This window comes from Thamnophis elegans, chromosome 4, assembly GCF_009769535.1.
Source record: "Thamnophis elegans isolate rThaEle1 chromosome 4, rThaEle1.pri, whole genome shotgun sequence".
Lineage (NCBI taxonomy): Eukaryota > Metazoa > Chordata > Lepidosauria > Squamata > Colubridae > Thamnophis > Thamnophis elegans.
The window spans coordinates 114,400,489-114,416,082 of NC_045544.1; the positions used below are offsets into that span (position 1 = coordinate 114,400,489).

The window sequence follows — 15,594 nt, forward strand, 5'->3', positions numbered from 1 at the left end:
GGTCTCAACCACCTCTCTCTTCTGGGTCTACACACCCTAGCGCCTTAGTGTTGTCATCACTTGTCTACTAGAAGATGACTACTACTGTTGTCCTCCCTCTAAGCCTCGTCTGTGAGTTAGGGACCCATACTCCTTGTGTCTTATTGGAAAGAAAAAAGAACCAAATGATATATTACAGGCACTCCTTGTTAGTGATCACAAACTGTGACCACTAGTATCATTAAGCAAAGCAGTCCCTACTTGAAGCCATGACTAGGCTTACGACCTTACTTCAACTTTCCTTTGCTTTACAGACTTGCAAAGGTCATAAATGCGAGGAATGACTGGTCCCAAAGTTACTTTTTCATCACCATCATAACTATGAGCAGTTGCTAAATGAAGCAGTCACTAAATGAGGACTATCTGTAATAAAAAGGAAGTAGATTTTATAGTGCCCCTCCTAGCCCTATATGTACCTGGGAAACCCAACCCCTTTGCTATGAAAGCGAGATCAATCCTATCACAAGCACAAAACCCAGACATGGTTTCCAAATGAAAATAAAATTAGATGTCCTTTTCTTTAAGTAAAGCAATCGGTTTGACTATCTCTACTTTTTTCTTGCTGTGGAAAATAGAATATATTTTTGTTTTCACTTACTAATCTTTATACTTACCATCATCCTTTATGTTACCAAAAGTCACTATACTCTTTCAAATTCTCTAACCTTAAAGGCAAAAAATCTTTTTCTGATAAACTAATAAAAAAAATTGATACCGAAAGAGAGATCAATCCAAATAATAAGTAAAACCAGAATTAAACTTAAATATGCACGTCATATTAAAAATGATTTGTGGAATATTTCAATCTAATTTTTATTCAACCTTTGAAAGGTAGCTTTTTTCCTGAAACAGATTTTGCTCCATTCTTCTTGGACCCTCCCAAGATTTAGGCCACTTAATTCTGGGGCCTTTCCCAACTACACTTGGTTTTTTTAAAAAAGATACTTTTTTTTTTCTTTCTCTCTGGTGGAATTTGATGATTGGCTTTATACACCTTCAGGCTTTGACGCCGATACAGATTCCATGTCCAAGATGAGTGAATGTAGACTTGGCTGTTAGGGAACATGGGGGTTGGGGGAGCTTGCTTGTCCTTTGACTACAATGCTGCTGTCCTGTTGGCAGGAACTGGCCCAGGTGAACGAGGATAACCTACCGTTGTACAGCCGCTGTGCCCTGTATGCCCTTGGAGCTGCCTACCTGAACCTGATCAGCCAATTGACCACTGTGCCTGCCTTTTGCCAGCATATTCATGAGGTGTGCCACTTGGCTTTACCTTTGCTTATCTTTCCTTTGCCTGTTGTTGTTGTTGTTGTTGTTTTCAACCAGGAAACCTCCTTCAGCTTGGCCCAAATATTGGTTGATAATTCTAGGAGTTACGGTGGCACAGTGGTTAGCGTGCAGTACTGCAGGCTACTTCTGCTGACTGCCGGCTGCTTACAATTTGGCAGTTTGAATCTCACCAGGCTCAAGGTTGACTCAGCCTCCCATCCTTCCGAGGTCGGTAAAATGAGGACCCAGATTGTTGGGGGCAATAGGCTGACTCTGTAAACTGCTTAGAGAAAGCACTGTGAAGTGGTATGTAAGTGCTATTGCTATTACAGTCCAAAACATTTGGAGCACACAAATGTTCATTTGTATGCATATTCACATAAGAATATGAAGTCCCCAGCACTCCATACCCTATAAAAACTAATAGGATGTTTAGGGAACCCACAAACAGACTTTCCCTGTTGTGATGCCCAGCCATGTTAGATGAATTACCTACAGCCTCAAAGTACTCACATGTATGAGACATTTCTGGACTAAACCCACCCACCCAAAGCCTTGCTGGACATTTCCTGAATTTTTTTTCTGTATCTTTTCTGATTGCCTTTCAATATGTTATGAATCATCAGACTAAGTGGTTTCCTGCCATTTCATTGCATCATTGCCTATCTCATATGGAGGAAAGAGATTCTGAAGCACCAACTTTTATCAGCTTTCAGCTGGATGTGATTAAGGACTGTGTGCTTTTATCAACAACTGCATATTTGAAATTGTTACCAGGCTCCCAGATCTGATATACTGAGAACTCCATTTACTAACCCAGTAGTACTAATTGAGAGATAGCAGTGCTCTCTCCTGACTCATTCATTCTGTGCATCTCTTAGTCTTAGTCAATGGTTCCCAAACTTGGCAACTTTAAGACTTGTGGACTTCAACTCCCAGAATTGGAGAATTCTGAGAGTTGAAGTCCACAAGTCTTAAAGTTGCCAAGTTTGGGAACCACTGGTCTTAGTCATCATTGCTGATGGCATCCAGTAATATTTAGACAAACATTAGAGACTAGTGTTGATGAAGTCACAAGCAGTTGTACCTGGTGGTTATGTCACAATACCTGCTCATACTTACCATGGCCATAGCTCTGAGCAGCCCAGAACGTATTCGCGCTGCCAAGCAGAGCATGCAAAGATAATACTGATATCTGATCAGATTAAATCTGTTATTTTTTACAGTGGGAACTGGTAAAAAAAAAAAGTCTTGCTTTTTTTTCTCTCCAGGTTATAGAGATGAGAAAAAAGGAGGCTCCCTACTTGCTCCCTGAAGGTGTCTTTGTAGAGAAACCCAGGTATGAGAGCTTAAAATATGTTGATTACACCCCTACTGTAATTTAGATCAACCTCAGCAATTTTAAGATGTTTGGGGTTCAGTTTCCTGAATTGACTTTTTTGGCTGGGGGGATTCTGAGAGTGAGTCTACGACATCGATAAGTTTGAGAAACCTTAGTTTAGATAATGATGTTTTGAACAGGTATGTTTTTCGGTTCCACCACAAATGCGCGCACAACAAAAGCGCGCCTGACTAAACCGCGGTGTCTAAAGCGCAGTGACAAAACCGCGCGACGAATGAGCGACTAATTAGCCCTAAAGCGCACCGACAAAAGCGCACCGACAGAAGCGCGCTGTAACGTAAACCTAACCCTAAACCTAACCCTAAACCTAACTGTAAATCTTACCTTAAATTAAATCGTGCTGTTGTCGGCGCGCTTTTGACATCGCGGTTTTAGCGCCGCGGTTTTAGCGCCGCGGTGTTGTCGGCACGCTTATGACGTTTGCGCTTTTGACGGGTCACGTGTTTTTCAACCTGCTTAATTTTTCCATCATTTGCCTTCAGCTCTGTTTTTCACAGGTATCCTTCCTTTCCTGGAGACCAATTGCTGAGTAATATGGGTACCTGGGGACTGGGGAGTCATTGGGACAGTCATGTATTGTTTCTCTTGTTTTGACCCAAAGGCTGTCACGCAACCTGGATCACCTTGGCCCCGAGATCCTCTTCCGGCAGAGCAAGATCAGTGAAGTGCTGGGAGGGAGTGGCTACAATTCAGACAGGCTCAGCACACCTTACATCCCTCAGCTGACAGGTATGAGAGCAATGGGTCGTATATTTTCTCTACTCAAGAATTTTATCATTATTTTTAGTGCAGGTTTCTGTGGGGTTTTTGACTTAAAAGTATTCCAAAGAGCCAAACTGATGACGGTTGATTCTTCATTGTGGTCTTTGTGTTTCATACAGCTGGGCTTTGCACTCAAACACAGCATTGTGTTTCATTTATCCCTCTCGGCTTTAATGTACTCACTTAGTCTTCTTCTAACTCCAAATCTAGAAGGCCCTAGCACAGCAATGGCTAACCTATTTGTTGTCGCGTGCCAAAAGCACATGCACGGCCACACTCATAATGCAATGTTTCTGCAACACCTCATGCACATGCGCACATGACCCTCCCTCTGTGCTCCCCTCGCCACCCTGTAGCCTCCTAGGACCAAAAACAGGTCATGGGGGAGGACGGGGGACACATGCACGGTGGAGCTAAACTGGGGTGACAGCTTGCATGCCCGTAGAGATGCCATAGGTTCGCCATCACGGCCCTAACATCTTCAGCTACTTGATCTTGATAGGATTGAATCAGAGACTATTCCTTTCCAGCCAGGGCCACATAACCTCCAAACACTGGAACAGAACCTCAACAGCCCTATTTGGCCAGCCTATAACTTTGGCACATATAGTTAATCAAATCTCAAACTGGCCTATCATTTCCCCCAGTCATTCCATGTCGATATTGAATAAAAGGTGAGAAAGAGTTACCCTGGGGTAATCTGCAAAGGGGGGACCCAGGGAGTAACCTATTTCCACCCACAACTGGGTAACACAGAGAGAAAACAACAATGAAGATTTGCTTTTTGTAACACTGGTTCTTCAAGAATAAAGACCAGAGTTCTTATAATGAACCATGGTGGCACAGTGGTTAGAGTGCAGTACTGCAGGCTACTCCTGCTAACTGCCAGCTGTCTCCAATTTGGCAGTTAGGTTCTCACCAGGCTCAAGGTTGACTCAGCCTTCCATCCTTCTGAGATGAGTAAAATGAAGACCCAGATGGTTGGGGACAAGATGCTGATTCTGTAAGCTGCTTAGAGAAAGCACTATGAAGTGGTATATAAGCCTATATACCATTGCTATTGCTATTACAGTCCAAAACATTTGGAACACACAGAGTCATAAGAATATGAATATGAAGTCTCAGCACTCCATATCCTGTAAAAACCAATGGGATGTTTAGGGAACCCACAAACAGACTTTCCCTGTTGTGATGCCCAGCCATGTTAGATGAATTACCTACAGCCTCAAAGTACTCACATTTATGAGACAAACCACTTAGAGCTGTAAAAAACAGTAAAGTAGTATATAAGTCTACCATATTTTTCGGACTATAACATGCACCCTTTTCCCTCAAAAAAGAGGCTGAAAATCTGGGTGCATCTTATACACTGAATGCAGCATTTTAGGCCTCCTGAAACCCCATCCCCTATGCATAAATGGTCATGCATAGCCTTTAGGAGGCTTCCAGAGTGCTCCTGGGGACTAGGGAGGGCAAAAATGAGCAAAAAACAGTCTGTTTTTTGCCGCCGCCGCCCCCCCCCCCCAGCCCCCAGGAGCACTCTATAAGCCTCCTAAAGGCTATGCATGCCCTTATTTTGACAAAAATATGGGCCCGTTTTCATGAAAAACGGGCTATTTTGGGGAGGTCTGCAAAGTGCAAAATCTTTTTTTTTTTTTTTTTTTTTTCCTTTTCAAAATCTTGGTGCATCTTATACTCCGGTGCGTCTTATACTCCAAAAATATGGTAAGTGCTATTGCTAGATAACAGAATTGAAAGGAGATCTTCAAGCCTCCCAGGTTTCTAGACTAGTCTTCGGGTCTAGAAGTTATCTGTGTATTTACACAGTCCACTCTATCAACCATGGCTTCCTGATGGAAAATGAGTGCGTTGGATTCAAGAGGATGAGCTAGTTTTAGCTAGTACAATAAAATGAAGATTGTCTTTTCCTGCTTAAGACTTAGAAGCATCCCAGAAAATGCTGCTTGAAGGCACCAAACTCAATTATGCGGCCTACTTGAAAAACTGCAGTTAACAAAAACAAACTTACTCCTTCTACATGTAATAGAGCATTTCAGGACTAGCAAAAACCAGAAATAACTTACGCAGACCAGCAATTTTGGATAAATTATGCGATGTATTCATTTTGCTACATCCAGTGTTAGTTATTGTGCAGGATTTTAGTTGCATGGCAACATCACTTTATTTTTAACTCTTGTATTTACAGGATACCCATTGCCATTCTTTCTTACCCATATTTAACTGAACATTTGCAATTTTCCTCTTATAGTTTTCTAAACCCTGTGGGTCTCTCACCCCAACAAGGGGGGCGGGGAGTGAAAAATAGTTGTATGGTCCATCAACCTCAAGAACTATGTGTTGTTGCTTTATAGTGTGATATTTATCTTACTGGGCGGGGCACTGATCTGAGAACGCAAGGATTGGAAAGTCATTGACCCTTTGGATTCATCTAGTGCATACCGGTTTAGAAGCAATGTTGTGTCAGCGTTCCAGTTAGTGTCAGGGTTCCAAATAGCATCCAAAAGTAAATCAGAGTCCAAGGCAAAGTACTGCTCAAAGTTCCAATTTATGAAGAGAGCCATGTTGGCACATCTGGGAAAGCTTCCCAGTTTTCCCCACCCAGTTGAAAGTTCAGGATCTTGCCCCCACACCCACAAGTCCATCACATGGTCCAATCTCCCACTGCCATGCTGGCAGTTCCACCCATCCAGTTCCGGTCAGGTGCAAAGGTGCAGAGACAAAAGATGACCTTGGCTTTCTAGAAAGAATTTTGTTGTGACTACATAGTATGTGACTCCTTACAATCCCCCCTCCCATTTTCCCACAATAGAAAATGCATAACAGAATAATAGAAAGTGTGGCAGACCAAAGACCCAAAAGAAAAGATGGCTGCAGGCCTGACAGGTTGCTTTGCACAGTCACACTTGTTCTTACCGTGCTTCTCCGAAAATAAGACATGGTCTTAATTTTCTTTTGAATCCCCCCTCCCCAAAATAAGCACTTGGCCTTATTTTCGGGGAGGTCTTATTATTTTTGAGGTGCAGGAGGCAACAAGCGTGGTCATCTCACAGCTGCTGTTGTCTTGCAATATTTTCGGAGAGGACTTATTTTCAAGGGAGGGCTTATTTTAGCGCAGGTGCTCAAAAGCCTGATTGGGCTTATTATCTAGGGAGGTCTTATGTAATCATTGGTTCAGATTCAGTGGTTTGTAATTTTGCAGAAAGATAAGGCATTCTGAAAACAAGGTATGCTTGAAAACCTCAAGGAAAATTGAGGACTTTGTAATCATAACTAATTCCCTAAAGCAAAGCACTTGCCTTGACTTTAAAATGTACTGATTAGTTATTAGAGATGCAAAACCATGGCCTCTTTCATGTTCACAAGTTGTCCTATCTTCCAGGAGTCTTCTATGCTTATAAACTTCCTGATTGCTTTTGCTTAAAACAGTCCTCTGAGTATTGTGAGAACATGCTCACAGTGTTTTTTTTAATTAAAGGATTACAAGCAAAAAGGCTAGGAAATTAAAGCAAGGTCTCTTTGTCAGGGAAATGCATGTTCCACAATTTAAGCGATAGCAGCCCCTCCACTATAACTATTTTGGCTGCAACTGTAGCCAGAATCTCAAAGAAAGCAGATACAGGAAACTGGATTAAGACAAATCAGTATGCAACTCCTTGACTGGATTCAGACAACTTGCCAAACTAAGCAAAGATTGGATTGGTTAATGATTCAACCTATTGAGGGAACTCATTATCTTAGAATCTTGTGTGAAATTGGGCCAGCATGTTGAGCTGTAATATGGTTTGTGCTATTGCCTATAGATGTTCATAGAAACACACCAATTCTGTTTTGTTAACTCATATTAAGAGTTTAGCATATTGTGGAAATCCAATCTGTCTAAGGCAGCATGTGTTTATTTATCAATCACTGTCACAGGAAACCCAGTCCAAATAATTCCTCTCACTTTATATTTCCCTTACAAAATGCTAGACACATAACCTTTCCAGCTGGGAAGGAAAATGATTTTAATTCCCTTTCTCCTTTTAGATGAAGACAGGCTGTCTAAGAGGAGGAGTATTGGAGAGACCATCTCTCTACAAGTTGAAGTGGAATCCAGAAATAGCCCCGAGAAAGAAGAGGTAATGCCATTCTCAATGTACCCTTTTTTTGGTAGGCTCAGCAAGTATAAATTGAATGAGAAATGGATGGTTGGGAACCTATTACCAGTCCTGTGAGGTGCTCTTTGCTTTGTTATCTTCCCAGTATAATACTTTTGGGGATTTTATTTTATACCTATTGTGGAATTGTTTTTTAAAGACCTAACAACATTATGTACTGGTTTATTGGGTTCATTTGCCCAAACAATAAGAAATGGAGGGCTTTAAAACAGATAATCTGTAATAAGACCTTGATTGGAAAACGGTTTACTTCATCCCATATGTTTGTTTATTGGTTAGTTCTGTTGTGTTCCAGTCTATGTTATGTTGAATTAGATTTCCAAGTTCTAGTTTTTAAGGCAATATGAATTGCATTCCAAGTACCAAAGGAACATGGACGACGTTGGTAAATCCCTATTTATTATCTTTGGAAATCCTGGAGAACATAGGGTGATTACAGGAATGACCGATGTTCCTATCTTTGGCAGGAGAGCAACCTGGGAAAACTCTAAAACTGATCATAATCTATAAGAGATTAAGTTTGTAAGGATCTTGAAAAATTTGCAGCATTTACAAGAAATTAACCTGAATATGCATTACTTATAACAATAAGCGATGTCAATTATCTTTATTTTTTGTAAAGTAATATTCATAGTGAGAACACTATGGACATAATGCGGTATATCTTGAGTTCATTTCTTTACTCAAACATTGCATTGTTCATCAGGGTTTCCACCCCTCTTGCGATCTTCTTCAACAGTTTCATTAATAACTTGCTTAGTTTGTAGATTAGTGAAAACTTGGTGGAATGCCTGACATTTCAGAAGCCAAAAACAACATTCAAAATTATTTCAAAAGGCTGAGGAAGAGAATTGAATAAAATTTAATTGATAAAAACCCAGAATCTTTCACTTCCTTAAGTGAAGAATGCACTCAAGCTCAAATGCACAGATTCAGGTTTATACCCATGGACATTTTAAGAGGTTGCACAAGTGTCAAAATGAACATCGCAGCGTCTCATGACCCCCTCCGTGCCTTTTGTATAGATGTCACATTACTGCACATTCATAAAGGCAGATCTTATCTTGTAACATCACAGCACTTGTTTTGTCATCCCGATGAAATTATTGGATTTTACATAACTCTAGTATGGAAATATTATATGGTAAAAATATCTGGATATTAAGTTGACCACAAGTTGAATTTGAATCAGCACTGTGATATGTTTGTTGAAAAAGCTTTTGAAACAGCAATGTGATTTGCTGTTGAATTAGACTTCATCAACAATAGTGTCCTTTTTAAATCATAGGAAGATAGTTCCACTGTATTCTGCATTATTTCAATCCAATGTTGAGTACCCTTCCCCTTTCTGAATAACATGTTTTAAGCAATATTCAGGGGGAAAAAACGAGTACAATTACAGAGGACGTAGTAAGGAATAACAGAATAATAGTGGTGGAATGGGCCTTGAAAGTCTTCTAGTCCAAACCCCGGCTCAAGCAAAAAACACTACACCATTTCAGACAAATGGTGTCCAATCTCTTCTTAAAAACCTCCAGTGTTGGAACATTCACAACTTCTGGAGGCAAGTTATTCCACTAATTAATTGTTCTGTCAGGAAATGTCTCCTTAGTTGTAGGTTGGTTCTCTCCTTGATTAAGTTCCATCCATTGCTTCTGGTTCTGCTTGTGGAAATTAGCTGACCCCCTCTTCTTTGTGGCAACCCCTTCAACCACTGCTATCATATCACCCTTGCAACCGTTCTTCATATGCTGTAGTTTCCAGTGTCCTGATTATCTTTGTGGATGATTAATCCAGAATAATCAGAGCCCTGGAAATGCTTTCAATGAGGTGCTGAACAAAATGGTTATATCTGTCCTTGAGAAAAATGACAATGAGAAGATGCATTAACATTGTTCAACTATGGATATCACGCTAAAGGCCAAGACCATTCTCTATTATCCCAGAATGCAGAATATGGAATAAATGTTTTAATTTAGAGAAAGATAGTTGAATATTAGGGGGAAATCCTGGTAGTAGAAGGAATTCATCAGTGGAATCAGTTCTCCAAAGAAGATGGTGAGCACCAGTTGGTTGAATGTGTTCATATTGAAACTGAATATCCTGTTGTGGATGCTTTAATTAGGATTCTTGCACAAATAACAAATGGGGCTGAATGGTCTAAATGGCTTATTCAATTCTTGTAATTTGTTGGAAAGTTAATCTAAGTGAAAATCTGTATTTATAGTAACAATAAATCAGGAGTCTGGCAGCACCTTTTCTGACTCACATATTTTAATAAAAGGCATAAGCTTTTATGAGTTGCAATTCACTTCATCAGATGCATAGAGACGCTGCCACATTGCTTCTTATTTTATGGTAGTTCAAGGATAAGAACTTTTAATTCAAGATAACGCTCTGTGATCTATTTTTTTACTTCCTTCGAACTGGTCAGAAGCCCACTCTGGGTAATTATGAAATGCCAAATGTTTTTTTTTTTTTTATTCTGGCACGTAACAATGAAGCTTATGTACTTTTACATTGTTGCTCTTGTGCTTCTCCGTCTGTTTTTGTTCTGAATCTGTCCTACTTGTGTGATCTTAGCAACAAGACAGTTCATAGAAGTATGAGAATAAATCTTTTAAATCAAATGCTTTTCATTAATTAAATGAACTCCATAGTAAAATTTAAGAAAAGAAAATAATGGACTGCTTATCAAATCCTAATCAAATGTATGAAGATGAATTCCCTAGTAAGGTAGTTGAGTGTCTCCAGAGCCTTGGGTCACCTAGAAGTTTGGCATGCAGCAAGAAGAAGATTTTTGGGCAAGTGGCAGAATTGTTTTGAAGGGAGGTTTAGTTAGAGGGATGTAAACCAGACAAGAATATGGAAAAGGGGGTTTATCATTAGTTTATATTCTTAGGGTAATATACAGATGATTCATTTAATGAGGTAATTTGATTTTTCTTCTATTAAATAAAGTTTCTTGATGACTACTATTCCTTTAAAGTAGGATTTCTTTCTAAACCTCTATCAGATTTTAACATGCCTGGTTTCTAACATACTCTACCATTGTCTGTTGTGTTCTTCCCATCAATCCCCCAAAGAGAGCACCAGCTGAAGAGATCACTTATGAAACCCTCAAGAAAGCAATTGGTAAGTCTCTTCATGGCAGTCTCTGCAGACTAAAAAGGTAAAGGTTGCCCATGCACGTGTGTGCTAGTCATTTCCGGCTCTAGGGGCGGTGCTCATCTCAGTTTCAAAGCCAAAGAGCCAGCCCTGTCCAAAGACGTCTCCGTGATCATGTGGCCGGGATGACTAAACACCGAAGGCACAAAGAACACTGTTACCTTCCCACCTAAGGTGGTCCCTATTTTTCTACTTGCATTTTTACATGTTTTCGAGCTGCTAGGTTGACAGAAGCTGGGACAAGGAACGGGAGCTCATTAGGGATTTGAACCGCTGAACTGCTGACCTTCTGAATGACAAAGCTCAGTGTCTTAACCACTGAGCTACCGCGTCCCATATCTCTGCATACTATTTCTGCTAAAGTTATATTGATTGGGGGGGAGGGGGGATTTTGAAAATCTCTGATCTAATTAAAACCCCGCTCCATCCTTCTCCTATTCTCTATAGGCAACCCAGAATAATAGCACAGCAATTAGAACCAGCTGGAGGAATCTTTAAAAATTAAGACAAATTCTGCTTTCAGCCTAAGCCCAGAAGCTGAACTCAAATTTAAATGGGCAGGATTTTAATCCTACTCCTCCCCAGTCATTAATCTTGCTGATCTTGCTTTCTTGTTAGTCGACAGCGTCGCTGTAGAGGAACAAGAGAGGGAAAGGAGAAGGCAGGTGGTTGAAAAATTCCAGAAAGCTCCGTTTGAAGAAATTGCAGCACATTGTGGGGCCCGAGTAAGTATCAGGTTTTCTAATTGTGTCCCTTCTCTCCTGCTCCGCCTGCCTATATTGTTTCCCTTGGTGTATACTGAAGAACAATCCTCATATGGAGGATAGCATATCTTGAAAGAAGTAGGAGATTGAATAATGAAATCATGCCACATGTCAATAGAAGAGAAGTGTGTTCTTTTTGTGTTATAACTTATCCTTGATGTATCTTTATGTGTTGATTCAGCTTGATAAAAGTTAAGTAAGATTATTTTTTTCTTATTTTGCTTGTTCAGGCAGATCAGTAATGATGTTTTACAGCTTGTAGAATGGCCCAAAGTGAAACGTCCTCACATTTCCTCCTTTGTAGTCTGTCTCATTGTAGTCCACTGCTAAGACAAGCTGAGATAGTTTTAGGTGTTCCAGAATGGAAGTGGTGTTTTTTGTGCTAGATCATTACAGACAATCTATGCAGACAATGTAGAGAAGTGTGGGTGAACATTTTTGGCACCAAGTGCCAAATTGTGAGCGCAAACCCACAAGCCCATATACTGGAGATCAAAAGAGCAGTTGGTTTCTGTTGCACACATGCGTGCTGGCCACCACCTGGTCTTCTGGTTTCTGGTGTGCATGTACGCGTGAAGACCAACTGGCCGGTGCACATGCGTGTGCCAGAAACCGGAAGAGTGCCCATGAAGCACACACACCCCAGCACAGCTTCCCCCTCCAGCCACTTCTGCCAAGGGATCATGACTGCTTCCTGATCGGCACATCTCTTACCCCGGTGCCGGACAGAACTTCCTCCTGAAACAGGCATGTAAAAAAGACAGTGAATCTGCTGCCTTGGCTTCTATGGCTGCAGCCAACAGCGCCACCTCCTCTTCTACTGCTGGTACAGGAGTCGGCTGTGCTCCCCATGCTTGGAAGAGTGTGGCCTGCCAGTTTCTGCCTTTCATTTCAGTAGCACCGCTGCCCTGCTTATGTAAGTTCTGACGAGTGCTTTGGAACACACCAGTAATCTGCAAAGTCAGATATCTATTCACTCCCACAATCCAGGCCAATATGCCTATAGAGTACAGTGCCAAGTGATGTCTTTGTGTGTGTGTGCCCAGAGCAGTGTGAATTGGCCAATAGGTACTGAGCAAATTCAAGCTTCTGATCAAGTCAACTGCAGTGCTGATGAGTGTGCTAGGTTTTGTCTAGGGAGACAAAAGAAGTCAGCAAAATGAAGTCATTTTGAAGTCAACAAGCAGGGAACTTGCCAAATACCATTGTTAGAATGGGGGAGTCCCATAGTTCAGTGTTATCTCATTTGGATTGATTATATAGAGCAACTAAACTGCAGTCCCTGGCAATGCAGCATTTCTCTCTAATTGGTGGGGAGAGGGGTTGTCAGGAAGACCTTATGATGGCCAAGAACTGCACATCATTTTGAGGAGATGAAGAGGCACAATGCAGATGATTGCCCTAAAGGTTGCTTGTGGGCCTCTGTTGAGAGAACAAAGGGGAGAAAAATATCTTGCTGTCTGGCACCCAAAAGAGCTGCTGCCTTTCCAGATGGATTCTTAACCAGATACATTAAGTGTCTGATCCAGGGGTGGGATTCTACCACTTCAGACCAGTTTAGGGGAACCAGTAGCTCCGACAATCAGCTGGGAGAGAACCAGTTCACCCCGACGATCAGATCTGCCTGCCCACCCGTGCTATTTTCCTACCTTTATCTTCTCAGCTGATTCACACAGCAGAGCAGATTGATTGTGTTACTCCTCTAAAGTAACCTGGAAGTGAAGATTTGTTCAAACTGCGCACGGGCACAAAGCAAATTGCCCGATCGCCGAACCGATTGTTAACCGGGAGAATCGCATCACTCGGTCTGATCTGGTGTTAGCAACTTCCTCTGTTCATCAAATTAGTGTTAAGGTCAAGATGCTGGTTAAATAAACATTTTATTATTCATGGGATCTGAAGTGCGTTAGCTCAGGCAAGATTTTGAGCTGAAGTTCTCAGGAATGTTTGTGGAGATCACTTTTTCCATATTCAAACTGGAAGGTATATGAGTATCGTTTAACTTGCAACTTTTTAATTGCCCACGTTGTTGACCATAACAATGGATTGTTATTCTGGTGCCATAAATCACCACAATACCAAGGCTGAAAATGCCTACGATGAATAAAATAAAAGATTTTTCCAAAGTGCTCCTATTTGCTCTGAAATAAAATGCCATCAGTCCCACTGGAATTGCAGGGCTACTCATGAAAAGGGATCCACTCTAGGTTGCGGGGGAGGGAGAATTGTAGTAAATTTAATGTAAAGGATTTTGTTGCAGAGCCATAAAAAGTAAGTAGAACTTGATGTAAACTCTTATGAAAAAAAAAAACCTTCATTTTTTCCACTTGGCAGTACTTAAATTTAATGTGATATTCTTTTTGCAGGCAACTCTACTACAGAACAAGCTCAACCAGATTTTTGAGATCACAATACGGTAAGGGAAGGTGACATAATTTTCTCCTTAGGGATATCCAGGCAGCAGATTGCTAGGAGAAATAGCAATGTTAGTGGTTCATCAAGACAGCAAGATTGGCAATAGATCTGAAGTAAGGAAGGATGCTTTCGATCAGTGTTTCTCAACCTTGGCGATTTTAAGTCCTGTGGACTTCAAGTCCCAGTTGAAGTCCTGTGGACTTCAAGTCGCCAAGGTTGAGAAACACTGCTTTAGATCCTCTGTAGGAATCTTCTTGAACCAATTGGCTTCTTCCTAAAGAACACTTGCCTTTTATGGGATCCTGCAGCAACTAGGTGGCTCAAGAAAATCTCTATTTTTTATTTATTTATTTATTTTTGCTCTTTATAGCATCTAGTAGCTATGAGTTCCACCAAGTACTCGAGCAATAAGCATTCGTTGCCAAAAGGTTGTTTCATTGTAGAGATCACAACCTCAAGAAGCCAACTTTTCAGACTTTTCCCTTGACCAACATATTGGTATGATTCAAAATCTATATGGAATAGGGCGGTAGGAAAGCTTTCTTCTTTCCTCAAATAATGATTTACTGCTCTTGCTTCTTGCTCTTCCTTCCCACTTGGCGGAACAAATTTTCCCACCTCATTCTGTAGTTTATTTTTTGGGACAGTTGAAATTTTCTTTTTTCTCCAGCTCTCAAATGTCTTGTGCCTTCCTCTCCCTACACACTTCTTTCTCCTCTCTTCCTGTCCCCTTCCATTGCAGACCTCCTCCCAGTCCCTCTGGAACCATCACAGCTGCTTATGGCCAGCCTCAAAACCACTCCATCCCGGTGTATGAGATGAAGTTCCCGGATCTGTGTGTCTACTGAGAGCCAGACTGCATGCCGAGACGAAGCTGAGCCACAAATCCTCTTGGGCCATGCTGAATGCTATCATGCCGCCTTTGTGAGCTGCTGGGAGCTCCTGGGGTCAGGGAGCAGCCACTCAACATCCCTTTCAAGCAAGAGGACACTTCCCTTAGAGTCCACTCACTTGTACTTGGTTTCTCTCCCTTCTTCGTGCTCAACCCGTGTTCAGTCATGGCAAAAGCCACAAAGTGCATCCCCCCAGAGCCTTTTACAGACTGTGGGAAAAGGTGGCAATTTCTTTTGCTTTCTTTTTCTAGAAGCTGTTTTAATAGTGCTGAAGAATTGAATGTTTCCTCTCTCCGGTAAAAGCGTGTGTTGATAATCCATTACATAAAATGAATTTATTCTCTGTGGGTCTGTCTCATTTGTGTGTGTGTTTCCTTGTTCAGAGTAATTCCCTCGGATTTTTTTTTCCTCTCCTCCCATCCCCTCCCCTCCCCTCTCCTTCCCTCTCCTCTCCTCTCTTCATAACTGAAATTTTACTTTTCGTTTCAAATGTTGTAATGAAAGCAAGGGAAATTTTAGGTGCCCAGGTGTGTACCATATTTTTTGGGAGTATAAGATGAACCAGAGTATAAGACGCACCAAGATTTTGAAGAGGCAAATTTTTTTTAAAAAAAGTTTTTGCACTTGAAGACCTCCCCAAAACAGTCTGTTTTTTTGCAAAAATTGGCCCATTTTTGTCAAAAAAAAAAGGGCATGCATAGCCT

The 15,594-nt window shown here is 41.2% G+C and overlaps 1 protein-coding gene across 3 annotated transcripts in view; it reads left to right on the forward strand.

The window, feature by feature from the left end:
* The window catches only part of EFR3B (EFR3 homolog B), a 112,760-nt gene extending 97,523 nt beyond the window's left edge, over positions 1–15,237 (forward strand). For all 3 annotated transcript variants that reach the window (XM_032216443.1, XM_032216444.1, XM_032216445.1), the window contains exons 16-23: positions 1,162–1,293; positions 2,580–2,647; positions 3,312–3,439; positions 7,520–7,611; positions 10,737–10,785; positions 11,437–11,543; positions 13,949–13,998; positions 14,740–15,237. In XM_032216443.1, the coding sequence (XP_032072334.1) occupies positions 1,162–1,293; positions 2,580–2,647; positions 3,312–3,439; positions 7,520–7,611; positions 10,737–10,785; positions 11,437–11,543; positions 13,949–13,998; positions 14,740–14,845 (732 nt within the window). In that variant the 3' untranslated portion in view covers positions 14,846–15,237. The remainder of the gene's footprint in view (positions 1–1,161; positions 1,294–2,579; positions 2,648–3,311; positions 3,440–7,519; positions 7,612–10,736; positions 10,786–11,436; positions 11,544–13,948; positions 13,999–14,739) is intronic.
* The last annotated feature ends 357 nt before the right edge of the window (positions 15,238–15,594 follow it).